The sequence below is a fragment of the Radiomyces spectabilis genome (assembly GCF_025331425.1).
Source record: "Radiomyces spectabilis strain NRRL 2753 chromosome Unknown BYT42scaffold_4, whole genome shotgun sequence".
Lineage (NCBI taxonomy): Eukaryota > Fungi > Mucoromycota > Mucoromycetes > Mucorales > Radiomycetaceae > Radiomyces > Radiomyces spectabilis.
This window is the reverse complement of record NW_026251929.1, coordinates 585,339-603,561: the sequence shown is the minus strand read 5'-3', so window position 1 is coordinate 603,561 and position 18,223 is coordinate 585,339. Positions and strand designations below refer to the sequence as shown.

The 18,223-nt window shown below is 44.0% G+C and overlaps 7 protein-coding genes across 7 annotated transcripts; 4 read left to right on the top strand and 3 right to left on the bottom strand.

The window, feature by feature from the left end:
- The first annotated feature begins 2,136 nt into the window (after window positions 1–2,136).
- Window positions 2,137–3,633, top strand: BYT42DRAFT_259616 (uncharacterized protein). The gene is made up of 3 exons (XM_051562742.1): window positions 2,137–2,558; window positions 2,626–2,757; window positions 2,838–3,633. The coding sequence occupies exons 1-3, from the start codon at window positions 2,304–2,306 to the stop codon at window positions 3,486–3,488; spliced, it is 1,038 nt and encodes a 345-aa protein (XP_051425089.1). The 5' UTR covers window positions 2,137–2,303; the 3' UTR covers window positions 3,489–3,633.
- Window positions 3,634–5,256: 1,623 nt separating this feature from the next.
- BYT42DRAFT_493923 (polynucleotide kinase 3 phosphatase-domain-containing protein) lies at window positions 5,257–6,872 on the bottom strand (the record flags this gene model as incomplete). The annotated part of the gene is made up of 8 exons (XM_051564259.1): window positions 5,257–5,561; window positions 5,627–5,702; window positions 5,773–5,915; window positions 5,992–6,107; window positions 6,164–6,248; window positions 6,328–6,533; window positions 6,594–6,706; window positions 6,771–6,872. The coding sequence occupies 8 exons, from the start codon at window positions 6,870–6,872 to the stop codon at window positions 5,257–5,259; spliced, it is 1,146 nt and encodes a 381-aa protein (XP_051425088.1).
- A 436-nt stretch (window positions 6,873–7,308) lies between these two features.
- BYT42DRAFT_612105 (mitotic-spindle organizing gamma-tubulin ring associated-domain-containing protein) lies at window positions 7,309–7,646 on the bottom strand (the record flags this gene model as incomplete). Its single annotated transcript, XM_051571584.1, has 3 exons — window positions 7,309–7,365; window positions 7,428–7,531; window positions 7,601–7,646. The coding sequence occupies 3 exons, from the start codon at window positions 7,644–7,646 to the stop codon at window positions 7,309–7,311; spliced, it is 207 nt and encodes a 68-aa protein (XP_051425087.1).
- On the top strand, window positions 7,628–9,228 carry BYT42DRAFT_259483 (uncharacterized protein). The gene is made up of 3 exons (XM_051562740.1): window positions 7,628–7,836; window positions 7,907–8,556; window positions 8,620–9,228. Coding segments are annotated over exons 1-3 (843 nt in total). The 5' UTR covers window positions 7,628–7,835; the 3' UTR covers window positions 8,812–9,228.
- Window position 9,229: 1 nt separating this feature from the next.
- BYT42DRAFT_259484 (uncharacterized protein) lies at window positions 9,230–11,352 on the top strand. The gene is made up of 4 exons (XM_051562741.1): window positions 9,230–9,399; window positions 9,468–9,749; window positions 9,807–10,903; window positions 10,980–11,352. The coding sequence occupies exons 1-4, from the start codon at window positions 9,363–9,365 to the stop codon at window positions 11,178–11,180; spliced, it is 1,617 nt and encodes a 538-aa protein (XP_051425085.1). The 5' UTR covers window positions 9,230–9,362; the 3' UTR covers window positions 11,181–11,352.
- Window positions 11,353–11,758: 406 nt separating this feature from the next.
- Window positions 11,759–13,083, bottom strand: BYT42DRAFT_482466 (F/Y-rich N-terminus-domain-containing protein; the record flags this gene model as incomplete). Its single annotated transcript, XM_051563701.1, has 4 exons — window positions 11,759–12,468; window positions 12,699–12,718; window positions 12,865–12,935; window positions 13,021–13,083. Coding segments are annotated over 4 exons (864 nt in total), but the record flags the coding sequence as incomplete, so codon positions are not given.
- A 2,832-nt stretch (window positions 13,084–15,915) lies between these two features.
- On the top strand, window positions 15,916–17,846 carry BYT42DRAFT_493811 (P-loop containing nucleoside triphosphate hydrolase protein; the record flags this gene model as incomplete). Its single annotated transcript, XM_051564252.1, has 2 exons — window positions 15,916–16,826; window positions 16,904–17,846. 2 exons carry the CDS (start codon window positions 15,916–15,918, stop codon window positions 17,844–17,846), a joined length of 1,854 nt encoding a protein of 617 aa, XP_051425083.1.
- Window positions 17,847–18,223: the final 377 nt, after the last annotated feature.

The following is an 18,223-nucleotide window of genomic DNA, read 5'->3' as shown; positions in this document are numbered from 1 at the left end:
TGTTCCCCTTTGAGACCATCAATTTCCTTTTCGGCAAGCGTCGCGCACTCTTTGTATACTCCACGGATGAATCCCATTTGCAGCAATTCGATTTTGATATCTGCTGAAGATGTTCGCGCGTCGTCATCTTCATCGTCCTTGCTGTCGTCGTGCCAATCAAAATTGGTCACATCGGTTTGCATCTTGGCCTTTTTTTCCCCTTATTTTTGAGTCGAGGCTTTTTTCGTTTCTTCTTGTTCTTCGTTTCGAGGGCATGCGTGACCCTGCTTTCAAGATATGTTTCGAAAAATGTCATCAGAATTTTCAAGCAATATTCGGAGCTGAGGACGACCGCTGGCATTTTGCCTTTTCGGCTTGTCGTACTTCGCACTCTAGCCACCGGAAGATGGCTGTGAGGTCCCGTTGTCTGCACAGAAAGCATGGGCGTTGAGTTTCCGCAGACGATTCTGCTGCGGGTCAAGAGGAATAAAGGTGCTTTCTCCTGGATATGTCGTTACTTAGAAGGTAGACATGAAAAAATATGTTTTATACGATACCTGTAAATGAACTGACGTTATGGAAATTCCGATCCATCAGTCTCCGTTGCCAAAGACGCGTGTGTGGGACCGAGTGGAGAAAAGAAAAATTTTGACATTGATTTGTAACGATATGGCCAATAACGTGAGATGTGATTCTATTATCGGGACTACGAAGGGTTCATCCCTTTTTGAGGTGATATCAATGTTGTACAAAGGTTCTTGCGATCATTCAACAATCGAGCCACATCCGAAGCGAGACTCGGGCTATGGTCAGGCTTGATGTCAAACCTTCTTGACAAGATACGCAGTGCCTTCTTTGTATTTTCATTGGCCAAAGATGTTACTTCTGTTATTTTTTCGCTATCGTAAAACTAACGGTGTATTTATATCGCAGTCCATTGTCAGTGAAGTTAGCGATGGGAATTGCTGTGGACTCATGTGCATTGCTGAGCTTCTGCTTCCAGGACGATTGACTCAGATTTCGGGAGAAGCAAATCCGAAGGAGTAACGAAATTCAAGTATGCTGACCAGCTCCAATCATAATGGAATCGAGAGGTGAAATCCATCAAAGAAAAGAAAGAGAGCAAAGAATAACTTCTTTTATTGTGAATCACTTTTATTTGATGTATTAAAAATCCTGCATGTGACAGTCATGCTTTCCCGTCATTCGTCTAAGCGAATGGATCAAAATTTTGTGAGACCATTCCGCTGCTCACGCCGACGGATCTTCCAGGCGATAAGTCTCCAGACGTTTAAGCCAGCTAGTATGCTGGATTTAATGAGGTATCACTAGTATTCTAGTAGCTGGAAAGGGACACCTCATCTTGGTTCAGACGTTGCTTTTTTCTTTCCAAAGCTGCTTTTGGGCTGTGATGACGGTTGGCTTTGCTGACTTTCAATTTGCCATAATGCATGGTAAATAAATGGCTTTTTCAGAAGAAGAATCCTCCACCCAAGACTGATAACAAAGTCGAATTTATCAATGCATATAGAGCATATGAGCCAGTCAGAACTGATAAAATTTTATTTGATGAAAAAACTTAAAGAATGAGCAAATAAAAGAGTTAAGGAACAGATCAATCTAGCCCGAGTAATGCGTTTTGTTAATTGCTAAATCGTATCGATGTATCACGCTCTGCCCATTCAAAAAAGGGAGGTCCAACTCAACCACTGCAGTAAATCATGTGATTCATTTCGTTTTACCCAGTCAGAAACGTTTGTTTTTCAAAAATCACTTGTATCTTTCATTATGACTTGTATGGCCTTTATACAGTTTATTCAACTTAGTCATCCTAGGGACATCAAAATTTGTCAAATTTTCATGTCAACAATGGTGGGTGAAGACCGTAAGATCCGAGGGCCTAGTGACATGAGTACATGTAATGGATACACTGCTCATATATCCTTGCACCGATGCTTCCAGTTTGCAAAGTCTTCTTTATCGATTTGACTTGCCCAATGAGACTCAAATATTTAGTGCTGACCCATATTACCAAAATGAAGGTGCTTCTAATAATCTAGAGGCCAAGACGACTGCCTTTTATAGTGACTAGTTTCCGGGAGTATTATGGTACAACTGTGTGAAGGTTGATGTTTGGTTTTTCTGAGTCTGGGACAAGTGACCTTGCTGCGCCGGTTTGAAATGCCGCAGCGTGACGTGTGGCTTGTTCCAGGCCGACGTTGGGAAGCGAGCTTTGAAGAACGGTTTTCAAAAGCGCCTTCTCGCCTCCCACCTTTTTCTCTGACACTTAAACAGCCACTTTGTGCATTGTTCTCTGAAACACAATGGCATCTTCGTCACAAGCAGAACTAGCCAGCGTAGCCTTGGAAAAACCGGTAGAAACCGCAGATCCGTCACGATCGTCAACTGTCGACGTGGAAACTTCTGCACCACCTCAGTCAGCCGACCCACCAGCTAAGTCTGAAGAACCAATTGCTGCACGAAAATCGAAAAAGAAGTCGAAAAGCAAAAGAAAGAAAATATCTACAGCGCACTTGACGGTGATCCAACAACAAATGGAGGATCTGGCATCACAGTTGGTAAGCGAGACAGCTTGATGTCAAGGGAATCGGTTCTTTTTGAATTGTATGACTAACCCACGCACAGCGTCAAGCGGAAGAAGCCCGCACAAAAGTAGAAGCGGGAGAAAAAATTACTGAGCAAGAACAAGTGAGCATTGATAAACGATCGGCCACATCAGCAGCGCTCGAGCAGTTACAAGCTTTATATGCCAAGTTGGTAAATGTTCAAAACAAAAAAAGGACGATGGACAGTAAGACGAAAATGATACTAATGGGGGAATGACATGTCTCGTGTAGAGCTCACCTGATATGCTGGGGGATACAGCGAGTAAGAAAAAAGAAGAAGATAAAAAAGTCGCCAGCACATCGAAACGGAGTCCGGAGTACGAGCAGCAACGGTCGTTAACATTACTGCATTTCTTCTACATCGTACGACTCGCTCAACAGGGTTTCTTCACGATTATCTCCAGCGTTTATCCTCGATTAGAACCCCTCGCTATTGTTCATCTTTGTGATAAACTGGTGGGCGGTTCATTATTTGCTGCCAAGGATCTTTCGGAAGAAGTCCGATTGAGCAAACGCAAAGAAGTATTTTCACTGTTACGCAAACTGAACGACGGAGTTGACGAGCCTATCGACGAAGGTTTTGTCACCACTTTCCGTGAGATCCGTGAAATCATCCATCACCTTATCGACAATTCACTGGACGCGTCATCCGATCCACAAAGGGCCGGATGGACCCAGCGTATGCCCACACCACAATCGTCAACGCCATCTTCGCAACCGTTACTGGTCGTCGTACCTTACAACAGTATGATCGATACCTCTTTATTACCGATACAAGCACCCTACGCTTCCGCATATGTAAATTCAGGAGCCTTTAGCGACTACTACGGTAAAGTGAAAATTCCGCATAAAATCATGCAACAAAAGAGGGCAAGGTGCTGATATCAGTGATTCTTTGTAATGATAGATCCGGTAGATAGCGTGCATCCAGAATCTAGTGCGCCTATCAAAGAACCATCTTCTTCTCCGGGATCAGAGCTGGTCCAAGAAACAGCATCCGTGGCCGATAAAGAGCCATCATTAAAAGCAGAAACAGCTACAGAAGCACAACTGGCTACGACGGAAGAAACAACGGCCGAAACGACGGAAGGAACAACAGAAGAAACGACGAAATCTGCAGCGGATTCAGCAGCTGAGACAGCGAATACGACCGAACCCAAAGAAAAAAGCGATGCAGCTGATGAGGAACCGCTTGTATCAACAGAAGCGGAGAGTCCTCCAGAGGCTGAGATTGCTAGCGAAGCATGGCAAAGTCAGAATACACAGAACCGCGTCGAGCGATCATTCAGTAACGAAAGTGAACGGGGTCGTGGTCGCGGTGGACGAGGTGGACGTAGACGAGGTCGCGGTCGTGGTCGTGGCGGTTCCTACCGAGGAGATTTTCGAGCTCGCGGCTACTTTTCACGAAGTAAGTAGTAGAGAAATCAAAATGTGATCAGTACTAATCTTCATCCATCTATAGCAGGCTGGATGAATGATTCAAAAGCACCGGCAGAAAGTCAATAATTCGGTCTCCTTGGTGATTTCCTTATCACAATTCCTTTTCTACTTTTTTCCCTTTTCTCATGTAACCTTTTGCATCTACTTCAAGAGCTAATATCTCCGTTCTTTTCTTATATACACACATATATATAATTCTATGGTTTAATAGAATTGGCGCTTTCAATAAATCAATCAGGGAGCACTTTGCACAGTTTAATTGAAAAAGTCTGGATAAAATTTTTTTACGAGGATTTTCGACGCGCAACTGCAATACAGTATAAAAGATTAGATCGCTGACAGTTATGATCATCTTTGAGTATATCATACGTACGAAGATCGTCATTTGAGAAAGGTAATCAAAAAAAGCGATAGAATACAGTATGTCTTTGCAATGGAGAGCGTATGTGCGTATTCAGTTGGATTGGTTTGCAAAATAGAAGTAGATGTGCGATAAAGAGAAAAAAGAAATGAATGGAAGATGCATCGTATTTTATAGACCTGGGAAAAAGAGGCGATCCCTCGTACTGTAGCTAAAAATATTTATTGTCCAATAATGAAGCAGGAAAAAGGCGCCATGTCATATTATCCATTGATAATAGCTCATCGTATGAAAAAGGTGCATGAAGTAAGTCTCAGATATGTTAGAGGTCGATCGATCGGGATGCCTTTATTCAAGCGTTCATATCGGCTGGTCGGATACACAGGTGCACAAAACTTTGGTACAGAAGTAATGGATAAGCACGTTAAACTGGCATTTTACCACATATTATTCATTTTATTGAAAAATAAAGCCATCCTCGAAAATGGCCTCACTTTGATGAATAAAGTCATCTGTTTCAGCGCATTTTCCCATCAGATTACGCAGGCATTCTACAAGGCCAAAGTAATATGAGGATATCCCACCCCACTCCCGCGAATAATGGATCAAGTCAAGGTTTTTGTTTCCATGCATTGAAAGATGAAAAAGACATCAGGCAAGTCAATAAATTTATCGGGATTACAGAGAATTTTGCCAGAGCACTTTGTAAATGGGGGGTCTTTTTACTGTGGCTGGGTTATCTTTGGAGTGAATAATAATACTTTCTATGACTGAAGTGTCCATATTGACCATTTCCAAGACCATGGGCCAATGCAGCTACTAATATCAAGCATCAGGGCTCTATTGGTTTTACAACCACCATTGTTTCCAAGTCCTTTGTTCTTCTTCCGATCCTTCAAAGATAAAGTTGATTTTCTTCACTTCATCGAACCCTTCTGCTTCTGTGGGGATCTGCAAGCGTGATTTGAAGGTTCGGAAGGCGATGTCAGATAGTAATTCCCTGTTTTCATGCGGTTTTTGTATCGCCCGATAATAATTATTGTGTCGTGCTAAATGTTCATCGGCCGTAAAGTAGAAGCAACGAACTTTGGCACCGGCGTCGCGTGCTACTTGAATATATGAAGCTCGAGTAGCGATTTCTGGATTTGTATTATCTACAACGACAGAGCAAGTCATGAATATGATGATGCTGTATGTACGGCATGTGGGCCGATCTTACCAATGACGACGGACTGGTGTTTTGCAAGAGCGTCTTTGCATGCGGCAATGCACTTGTTGCGTGTTTTCAACGTATCCTAATAATAATAAAAAAGACCATGTTGGTACAACATCGGACAAAACAGGATCTTGTTTTATCATGCTTACTTGATTCACGTAGACATAGCCGTGCGGGATAAGGTATTTTTCAGCGAATGTGGATTTTCCGCTAGCAGGATATCCAACAAATACAATGACTTCCGGTTCATCCTTGAGAACCAGCGGTGATGATGAAGGAGTGAATAGCATTTCTGTCAGTGTAATGGACCGATCAATGGGTTAATAAAAAAGGGAAAAAAGGGCCCTTCAAAAACGAAATACGTTTACCATTCTGCGTGGATTCGCTGGGAATAAAGCCGCCCCATGAGAAAGCTGCCTTTGGCTCCTTGAGGAAGAATTCCTCTGGAGTGTAGAAGCCAATGCCTATATTGTCAGCGAATTTTCTAGACAGCAAACCGTGTCAGACGGGATGGCAACAGGACTTTACATCGCGCAATACCTGTCAGTGCAAGAATGGTCTCTCTTTTGCCTCGGCTTCCAGTTATCAGCGCGGCCAGCCGCATCGCCCACGTAGAAGCTCTGTTCTTTATCTAACCACTGTGTCAGTTGCCTTGATGCGGCTGCATGAAGCCTTTTCGTCTACTTTTTTTTTTTTATTCTTACCAATCTTGACCCCGTCATTCGCTTGTTTCTCTAACCAGTTCCACATGGCCACCATGGGTTTACGATACTGATCTTTGTTCATAGCTGCTAACAACCATACGGGCATGGATAACTGGCTGAGAATGGCTTCCACTTTCCGTTTAAAACTTTGGATCCGCGTGGGCGAGTTTAGTCCGTTTTGATTGGAAAAGACGACGATTTTGTAGCTAAGTGACAGTCGGGTGTCAGCGTGCAACCGGCGTAGACAATGAAACCCAAATAGTTACCCGTCGTCATGCAGCTTTTTAATTTGGCTTGGCACAGACGAATGCCACCATTGCCAATCGTTCTCGTCCTTTGAGTGGACGCGACCAGTTTTCGTCGATATCAGGGTGGCGTCCTGTTATCAGTAGGAGGGTCAGCATACGTCATTCTTGGTACATTCAGTGGACTCATATCATTACAAGATCAAAAGCAGCCACTTTATGACGGCCGACTTCCTTGTCTACTGTTTTCGCAATGAGCACAGATTCGATGGAAGACAACCATTTGACGGTTTGCTTCATAGACTGATTAAAGAATGGATGGACTCGTGGCACGGTGTCTGTATCTAAGAAAAGAAAATAGAGCCGTCAGCTCTTCTTCCTTTTTATCGCGAGGCAACCCAAATATGCACCTTTTTCTGGCTTGGGCTTTTTGTTGGATTCTGAAAGACTGTTGGAAGAAGCCCGTTTCATGTATAAAGTTAGATGGTCCAAAAAAGGAAGAACTTCATCGTTAGTGTGATCGATGACTGTCAAATATCCTCCCCCAACGTCGGTCACTCAACGGATCAAAAACAGCCCAATCCAATGATTTACGATGCTTTTATATACAAAAATTCATACAGGACAATGTCTCACGGATGCATCCATAATGGTCGTCCGATTCACGTTATACGAAATTGGGGAGAGGTATAAAGCACTTGTGACGGCCAGCGCGCTACAGATTCTTGTCTTTCTCTCAGTTGGTGCTCGTAGACAACTTTTGCTGCTGCTCCCGCAAATCCTTAATGACGGTCTGTACAAGGTTGAAAAAAGTCAGTTTGGCATGACCCATAAGCGATCTGAATGACCACCTACCGCTAAGGCTTCCGGATTCACGCCTTTCTCACACAAGGAAACGCACAGGGCCAAGGTGTCACGATCAAGCCCTGTATCGAGAATGGTGGCCATCTCGTATATAACTGAAACACAAAGCGAAAATGTCCCTTAGTAAAACAAATGCCGTGTGGCGTTATCCATAGTTAACTTACTATCCAGCGTTTCTTTAATGTCCGTGGTGGATGGCGTTCTATCCATTAGAGAAGAAACAAAAGCGAAAACGACCCAATTCAAAGCCCGCGCTGGAGCGGCGTGAAATCGGTCACGGCAAGTTATAAGTCACCTGTTCTCTTGTCGTGGAAAGGCCGCTGCATTTCTTTTTCTGGTGATTTCTTTCTATCTTGACCATCCCCTATAACTCTTCCCTACAGTTATTTTATATCATAAAGCAAGTAGTTTTTGAATAAAGTACACTATGTGCGTTGTTCTGAGTACTTACTAACGGTTGCTGTATTTAGTGAGTGCGGATCTTCCTCCACCTTATTCACCCTCCGAAGCCAACGATGCCGGCGAAGGCTCTTCTAGCGGGGCGCAAAGAGACGCCAATCCATACAGTTTACCAGAATATTCATTCAAGTCAACGGATGGCGATTCGCTGGAAGACGATACAGATATTTCCGACACGCCGACGACTACGGAGCTTGTGATTGAAGAACAGAATAAGAGCATTCACCTGGAGGACGCTTGGGAAGGCGATCGATGTCGGCTGCTCACCAAGAATGGCACCATCGGCATTCACAATTCGTTAAAGGCAAAGTCGATTGAAGTGCAAACCAGCAATGGCAGTATTCATTTGGAGGGCCCTATTCTGGCTTCCACCAGAGTGCTGGCCAAGACCAATAATGGAAGGATTGAGGTTGCACAACTCGTGAGTGACGGTCACTGTGAGTTGCGCAGCATGAATGGCAAAATTGAAGCCCAAAATTTGCAAGCAAGGCATCTCGATGTCGCAACGAACAATGGCACTATTACTTTGGAAGAAGTGACCGGTGTCCAATCCGTCATGGTCGAGTCTCTTAACGCCAAAATCGATATGCGAGTCATTTCCGTCACGCCTCATACACAGCTAAAAATCAAATCCATCAACGGACACATCACACTACACATGGTAAGCATCCATATCTGAAGGTTATCCAGTGAAGACGTTGAACTAACTCTCGTTTTTGCATAGCCTATTACGTATGATGGACGATTCTCTGTGAGAACATCCAACGCGGAAGTCACTGTTCTTCCTCACAAAATGATCACCTTTGAAACCGACAGAAAAAATGAGAAGGTTGGCGTCAGAGGCGATGGCGTCGGTTCTTCTAATTTAACGGTCGACACCACCAATGCCAAGATCGATGTTTTTTTCGATGTATAATTCCTTCACATATCAATAATACTATGCTTTCAACTTACTATTTACGGATGTATTTGATGCAGCGGATCCCCTCAATGTATCTCGCGTCCATATTGCCAAACAAGTCCATCATGGGTAATGTAGACCACTTTTAATTGGTTTTTATCGATTTGGTTATAGTACGATGGACGAGCATTACGATTTTATATGTGACTCGGTCAAGGCTTCAATTCTTGGTTGTGGATCGTGAGTTTGGGAGCGACAAGGATGACAGTTTAGAAAGAGAAAGGACCTGCAGCTTCCATCGATTTATATGAAATGCTGGGTTGTATTTTGCCAAGGCTGTCGTGTAACCCGGTTTTCTGGGCAAAAATGTCAATGCAAGTGAGGGTTTTTGGACAAGTGTGGATTTCCTGATTCGGCCAACTGCGACTTTGGGAAAGAGGCTTTGCCTTTTTATTTTTGCTTGCTTTGTTACAAACCCCGTATTTCTTTTTCTCTCTCTTCCCTTTTTCCCTTTTTCTTCTTTTTTTTTTCTTTCTATCCTGCTTTAGTTCCCCCCCCCCATACCAATGTCCGGTAATCCTAAAGCGTATTATAACCAACCAGGTATTTTTCTTGACGTCGCTACCTGCCAAGCCAAAGATAGCATCTTTTTAAACATACTTCTGTTACAGATTACGCCGGTAACAGGAAACGACCGGAGATCCATAAGCCAGACGATGCTTCGGCCGATATGGCTCCACCGCCTTACAGCCCGCCAATGGGTTCAGAAGGAGATACCGAAGGAAGCATATCCAATACTTATGGTACCATTATCTCTGGCCAACCGGGTTTGTTGGGTGCCCGACACTTTCTTGCAGGACCATCTTCTTCGGCCTCTCGCATAGCCGATGCCGCGATGTATCCTCCTTCTCCTGCTTCAGCACCCGCCATGCCTGTAGCATGGAACAATCCTCGTACGTTCTTTAGTTTTTTCCATTTTGGTACCCACTAACATATTGATACCTATTTAGATATTCCACGCGAATGGTCGGAAAGAGGGATGCCGATGCCATCACCGGTATCGGCACCTCAACCTTCACCAGGGATGCCACCGCCGGGAATGCCACCACCAGCATGGGCAGAACAACAAGAAAACAATGGTTCCGGGAAAAAATGGTTCAAATACATCTTCCTTGGCATCCTCGCTTGGCTTGTGCTTACGAAATACAGCGGCTGGTTCAACCCTTCCGACCCATCAAAGCACATAGGTTTAATAAACTGCAAGGGTGCCGAGACTGTTTACAAATCAGTCTTGCCAAAGGAGATACAATTCGACAAAGATCTGTCAGTATCACTCGAAGGTCATGTGTCTGGCGGCCAATTAATTATCCATTCATTGCCTCCTGGCGACGAAGCTACTTCTGGTTCTATTCATACCCGCATCCGACTGGCGCCACCGAGACTGCAGGAGGAGCTTTCGTATACTTTGGACAATGACAACGACGAAACGAGACTTGTGTTAAAAATGCCGACTCACCCACTGACGGACAGCTGCATTTTCGTGGAAATGGAAATATATCTTCCAACCACCACCACATCACTGCGCACCAGTATGCCCAACATTGTCACACAAGTGGTTGACCAACTTCACGATGTGGATATTGTCCAACTTCGGAGTACCAATGCTCCCATCTCCTTGGATCAGGGATGGTCAGGCAAGCAGCTTGTATTGGAAACACGCAATGGCAATATCCGCGTGGGCAACGGTTTGAAAAGCGACGAAACTGTGAGCTTGAAAACTACCAATGGAGTCATTGCCGTGACCGATGTGACGGCCAAGTCGTATGTAGCGCTGGAAAATACCAATGGTCAAATTGAAGCATATACCATTTCAGCAAACGATAAAGTGTTGCTCAGATCTTCGAATGGAGCTATTGTGAGCAACGCTGCTGTTGCCACGCAAGTGATCGTGGAGACCTCCAATGGTGCGGTTTCATTGGCACATATCCAGGCGAAACGAGAAGCTCTGTTGAAAACATCCAATGCCCCCATCGAAGCTACCATTGAAAATGCCAAGGATGTTATTATTAAGGCTCTTACAAGCAATGGACCTGCCACAATTCACATGGTAAGCTAACAAAACAAGAAACCGATATAAACAAAAGCAAAGTAAAAATCTAAAATGGTAAATATTTTTTGCAAAGCCAATGACGTTTGAAGGACATTTCATGATCCAGACATCCAATTGGAGCCGAGCCAACGTGAGAGATCAGTTAGGTGAGGAGGGCCATATTGTTTTCCACGACAATCAGCGTCATTACAAGCAAGGACAGCGATTGCAAGGTCAAGGCGATATCATAGTAACTACTAGCAATGCTAACGCCAACCTCGTATTTGATGTATAAAATCAATTTCAAAAGTTTGTTATTTTACCCTTATTGTTCTTTCGTTTACCATTTCGCTTGCACAAAGAAAGTAAAAATTAACACTTGAACAAAAATACAAAATAAAGCAGATCAAACGAAAAGAGAGATGAAATCCGAGAACATGGTTATAAGTTATGCGAGGTAAAAAAAAATAATAATATGTATTTCTGTGAATGACAAGAGAGGGAAAAGAGAGAGAAAGTGAGAGAGAGAGAGACAGAGTGATAGAGTGAGCGAGTGAATAATAGAAAGAATACGGGGCGACTTAAAATAAAGGGGAATACAGTAGAGGCAAACATAAGAATTCGTAGAAATATAAGATATTACTGCTCAGGATCACTTGCACCCAATTCATCCACTTCTTCTCCATCATCAACGACAGCGGGATATGCGGTTGACGTCAAGTGAGTTTCGGTGGGAGGCGGTAAGGAGTCCAGGACGGTCACATTGACGGGGTTGACATCGTTTGCAGGTGCAGTTGGCATGGGTTCGTCCGCTTCATATGTATTCAATGGAACAATAGTACTTCCGTCTTCTTCAAATTCTTCCCCTCCTGATCTAGGTGCACGTCGGTTGGCATTGCCCATCTGTTCCAAATTACCACGCTTCTTCTCTGCCGCGGCCATGACGCCTTTGGCCGCTCTTGGTTCCATTTCCTCAAAATTTTGCCACACGTAATGCTTCAAATTCTCAGCACCTGGTAAATCCTGAATCAGTTTAGCAATGGTGGGATGTTTGAATCCGTAATAATCGGGACCACTGGCTGAATTGGAGTGTTCACGATTACGAATTTCGTTAGAACGACGCACCACCACCGTCCATGCGCCGGTGGCTGAATTAGCGATAATAGGTGAATCAGGCATATCAGCTGCCACAACGTGAAATCGAGGTCCGTCACCACCGTCGAGAATGGTACTTGTGATGACAGTGTTACTGTTGGGATCTACCATGGACGGGTAAGTGCGACTAACGGTGTAACCGACAGGGAAAATATAACGTTCGTTGTGAAATGTGTCGCGATCACTGACGATTTTTCCAAGATCGAGGACGGTCAAGACACCGATCTGCTGTGGTAATTTTGCGTTGCCTTCGGCGTCACGTTCAATGGGTTGCACACGACGTGTCTTTACGGCGATTTTGGTAATTTTAGATCGTTTGGGTGGGGCAGAAGCGACGGTGGAGTCGCGTGTGCTTGTCGGGCTCTGAATAGGTGAAGCGCGTGGTGGAGGTCTTGCTCGTGAAGATTTGGATAACGATGACGTTGAAACTGCGGGATGTGGGTTTTCTGGTGTAAATATCTTGTTGTTTTCCTTTCCGAAAAGAATTCACCAACTTTTTTTTATCCTTTTCCTCTTTCCCCCTTCAGTGACCTCCCACACATCCACTCCATTCTTCACTTTTCTTGTCTTCCCTTTCGCGCTTGTGGATTTATTGAACCTTCTCGCTTCCTCCTTTCAGTTTTACTCATATACGCACCTGGCAATTCTTCCATTTCACTTTCTGTATCGGACAAATCGCTCGCTAGATCGCTACTATCATCAGAATCTGGCAAGTTCTCGATACGTGCAATGTTGTCCAGCAACAGACTAAGTGGAAAAGAGAAAACATCAGCATGCTCACGTGTGTGAAGGGACAAGACATCATGGATGGATAAATAACGTACTTTCGTTCATAAGTAAGGGTTCGGATCTTCTTCTTTGCGCGCGTGTATTCTTTGGTCATTGATTCATTCACCTGTGAGGAAAAATGAATGAGTAAACTTTTCCCTCCTTTTTTCTTGACAAGAAAAGCGGGTATGATGTTTTCTTTTTGCAGTCACCTCCATAATTTCTCGCAGCTTGCGTTTCAATTTTTTATATTTCTCTTCAGAGAAGTCTTGGTTGGGCGACGCGGGCGTCACTTTTCGTTTGGGGGGAGTAGGACTGGACATTGGGTGGCTGACTGTAATATCAAACAAAGATAAAGTACAAAAAGGAGGAAGAGAAGACGGGAAAGAATACAAAAAAGAAAAAGCAGAAGAAAGAGAAGAAAAGGAAGGAAGAAAAACAAAAAGAAACTAGTCAAAAAGAAATAAAATTCCAAAAAATTGTGAAAAAAAAAATTTGGGACCTGTAGTTGAAATGGGTGGGCCCGACAAAGACAGAGAATTCCTTCTCTCTCATCGTTGGAGGAGGTCCAATAGGGGTGCCACGCGTTAACACCAGAAAAAAAAATTTTCCCTTGAAAGAAGTATCGGGACTAGAAAAAAATGTCACAATGGGACTGTGACATCATTTTCTTCAAGGTGCTCGACTTTTTGTGTTTTTAGCTTTTCCAGGTCCACAATGGATCTTTCATCATCAACACATAGTGGGGATGAAACTGCACATTTACTGTTCGCAAGGAAAGAGTCTGTTGATCACCTCTCCTCCTTTTGTCGTATATGCAAAGAGCAAAAGCTAAAGAAGACAATAGCTGGCACCGTTACTAGGATCCGTAGTTTCACTATAGACCTCTTGCTATGGATAGTATGAACGGTAAACATTCCTCCCTCCTTTCACCTGTTTTAATAAACTCGCCATCGACTAGAAATTAATTATGGTGTCCCTCCTGTCAGTGATGCCATTCAGCGAATACTTGCATCGCATGGCAACAGCATAGTGATCGTGTTGTAATGATAATTCTGTCATTTCACACAGGAACTTTTTGTAGGGTGAACATTATTATCCTACATAACGCGCTTATTTTGAGACTCCAGTTTCGTATGATCTCTAAATTGTGCGTGCTCATAAAGAACAAAAGCCAGAAATCGGTCCATTGAATCTTTAATTTAAGCGTAGAGACAATATAACAACACATACGCAAAATGAGTGCTAACCATGGACATACTCCTAACTAGGCTGCTTTATGGTTTGATCGATCAATATGCACATGCCCTGCCAACTAGACCCATTTGAACGCATTCTAAAAACGTCAGGGACAAACAGATGAGTCGAATTTTTGCTCCGTATTGATAGGTCACTGCCCAGCAGGATCAGCTACCATTAGCTTACGGCAACCAAACACTTTTGGTAGATCTATCAATTTAAAATAATTGAGGTCTTTTTTCTTTCACGATATATTAAATAACCATACAACGAGTAAGATTTGGGTCAGAACAGACACGTTTGAGTAGGAAATACAGTGATACACTTTTCAGCCTGAAATCATAACGAACGAAAACTGGAAGATAGCGAGACGGGTAAGCCGATGTAGCAAAATGTTTAGCATACCTGTAAGCCTCAACGGATCTTTGTTGCCTGGAGAACCAACCTAATGGTCAGGACAGATTACGCAGTCCCATGCAGTGTCAGTCAACCTCAAAGGCATGGTAAAAAATAATAATAATAGGGCGACAATGCAAGCAGCCAGCTGGAATGTTTTTACGCCCAACCAAGAGATTGTGCGAGTGAAGAGGCGGAGTGGGCGACATCAAAAAATTTTCAGCCTCAAATCCACTTGAACAAGCGCTTTTCGCAGTGAGCCAAGGAAAACTAGGCACGATTTCACTTTGAATTTCCATACGGAAATTATGAGAATTCAGCATGCATGGTTTTTCCCAACGTGGCTCTAGCCGTGAATACCATTTGCATCGCACACACAATACCCGCACTCCTTACTCACCATCAAGCATATCCAATAGTAAGTCCCCTCTCAATAACGGGGAAGTTCTTTTTGATCTAACCATACGATGCATGGTCATAGAACAACTGAATTCCCCCACTCATGATGCATTTCCAACCGGTGCAATTGCTTTGGCAGACAATTTGACATTTATACCCTCGCTAGAAAGTCGGACAGGTACCGGTTCCTGCAAACGCGCTTCGCGTAAACCACTCAGTTTGTCCTTATCAAAGCGATCGAAATCCCAGCATCCTACATGCGTAAATGAACAAACGGTGGATCAGGCTGTGAACCCCGGGAACAAGGCTGCCCTCAACCCTAATACGTCCAAACCGATGCAGCTCTCCACAACATCACTTGCAACGGCGAGATCGTTTGCAATACCTCCTCCGTCGATATCTGGCGCCTTGCAGCCTTCTAAAGATAACACCAAATCATCGGTTCCTGATCTGGATTTTTTGTACGGCGATATTCAGGAGTTATCGGATGATCCTATTGAAACCGAATGGCATGACGATGGCTTCCATGCAGATAATTCAGTGGTAATTCAATTAAATATGATACGGTATGTTTCATCGACGCTGACAGATCTAATTTTCACAGCAATCGCAGTCCCTGTCGCAGGAGATGAATCATTTGAAGGATGAAGATGTCAGTCAACTCATGGATGCTTACGAGCAATCGTCGGTCTCAAAGGTTGAGGTAACTATATATGATAAAAAAAATCAACTGGGGCGTCACGGCTTCGACAGATGGCTGAACGTTCGTTGTTCCATAAGAAATGCCGGCATCAAATGCAAATGCTGGAACGGCAGGAGCATATCATCAATAAAAGGTTGGTGGAATTATTCGTCGATCGTCCTACCGAAGATGATGATCTTCGGCAGCAGCTTATTAAAGAAAGGTATGAATGATTGATATTCATGATCCATCGCCCAATACTTAATGCGTTTTCCAACATAGGAAGTCGATTTTGCACAAGATCAAAAAGGTCAAATCCAGACTGGCACCATTGGCACTCACATCAAGTGACCGTCTCCAACCTTCTATTGACATGAAGAAACAGTTGACAATGACAAATGGCCATTCCTCTGCCACAGATCTCCGCGTAAATTCAAAACCCATATCATCGTCTCCTTCTCCTCCTTCTCCTAGCCTTCCAACTAAGGATAACCGATCGAATCGCGGCACCTCCAACACGCAACATACAACGGCGCAAGAAAATCGAGAGGCTGATTTAGCTGTGCCGGCTAAAAACAGACACAAGAACTCTACCAAAGCGACCGTGTTATCTCGCAGTCTGTCTGACCTTGCCTCTCAGCAGTATCCATGGTCGGAAGCTGTCCTAGAAACCTTGAAACAAAAGTTCAGCCTGATCGATTTCAGGACAAATCAGTTGGAAGCGATCAACAAGACGCTCAACGGGGAAGACATCTTTGTTCTCATGCCAACCGGTGGAGGAAAAAGTTTATGTTACCAGCTACCGGCCGTGATCCAGGATTATCAAAGAAAAGGGGTCACTTTTGTCGTTTCTCCGCTACTTTCACTCATGCACGATCAGGTGAAACAACTGGTCACTAAGCGTAATATCCATGCATCCCTCCTCAACAGTCAACTGAAACCCGAAGATCGGCGCTTAGTGTTCGACCAGCTTGCGCATGATCCTCCTGCACTGCAACTACTATATGTTACGCCCGAATTACTGCAACGCTCCGAGGCATTGCAGGTCGCCATCGAGAAACTATATCGGCAAGGCCAGCTGGCACGATTTGTTATCGACGAAGCGCATTGCATATCACAGTGGGGTCATGATTTTCGTCCGGATTATAAGCTGCTAGGCAACCTCAAAACCAAATTTCCAGACGTTCCTATCATGGCTTTAACGGCAACCGCCAATGAAATGGTTCGAAAAGATATCTTATACAATCTTCAAATCGAGCACTGTACCATTTTGCAACAAAGCTTTAACCGCCCCAATCTCACGTAAGTGGATATCAATTATTGACTTCACGATCTCTAAAGTCAGCTGATTAATTGGAACTTTTCATCCGGTTGCCCAGCTACGAAGTCGTCGAAATAGCCTCAAAAGATATTATACTGAGGGATATTGCGTTTTTCATGATGCGTTATCAAAACAAATCGGGGATTATTTATTGCGCGACAAGGCGGCAATGCGAAGAAGTGGCTGAACAACTTCGATTCAGTTATGGTTTCAAAGCGAAGCATTATCATGCCGCCTTATCGCCCGAAGAACGGTTAGGCATTCAACACGAGTGGCAGGTTGGGGCTGTGCAAGTGATCGTAGCTACAATCGCTTTTGGTATGGGGATTGATAAAGGCGATGTTCGATTCGTCATTCACTTTACGATGCCGGCTTCCATTGAAAACTACTATCAAGAGACAGGACGTGCTGGTAGAGATGGCATGCCAGCGATTTGTCGTCTTTATTATTCGTATGCTGATCGGAAAACACACGAATTATTGATCAACAAAGGCGAAGGCACGTTGCAGCAGAAGCGACGACTGGCCGACAATTTGAAGAAGATGATCCTGTTTTGCGAGAACAGGATCGATTGTCGACGGCAACAAGTCCTGGCTCACTTTGACGAGAAATTCGATTCCAATTTGTGTTATAACACGTGTGACAACTGTGTGCGACGTGGCAGATCTAAGCAAGTCAAACGCAATGTGTCAAAGGAAGCTATTGCCGCTATCCGTCTAGTTCGTCAGCTGCAAGCAGAAAAAGTGACCTTCGATCAAATCGTGGATATTCTACGTGGATCGCCTACCTCAAGGGTTATCGAACGTAGATATCATCAGTTACCAGATTTCGGGGTCGCTGAACACCTGAAACGTACAAACACCGATCGACTGATGAAACGACTCCTAGCCATTGATGCATTAACCGAACAGTGTGAATGTGATGAGGCGGGGTTCACAACCGCTTACATTCAGGTAGATTCGCGCTCTTCTGTTGCATGTCATCACGCATGTGTAAAATAAGCTCACGAATGGTTTTAGATTGGAGAAGAAGCTTGCGAAGTAGAACAACGTAACATCCTGGTGACCCTAGATGGCAAGTAGTTGCAAAGAATGACTTGTGCCCCCAAATGATGGCAACTAATACGTGGCTAATATCATAGATATCATGCATCATCACCGCTAATCTAGTATACCCTCGACCACCAATATCATCGAAAACAAAAATACATTTAAAGCGCGCCAAAAACTCGGTCGTTCCCCATTGTCAAATCTGCGTCGCAATTACGCACTCGAGTGACAAGTATCAGAATTTTATCCGTGCAAAATCACACTCGTTATCCAGCGCCGAGCTGATCAAGGGGTCAAAATGGAATTCGGAACAATAAGCAGCAGGAAGT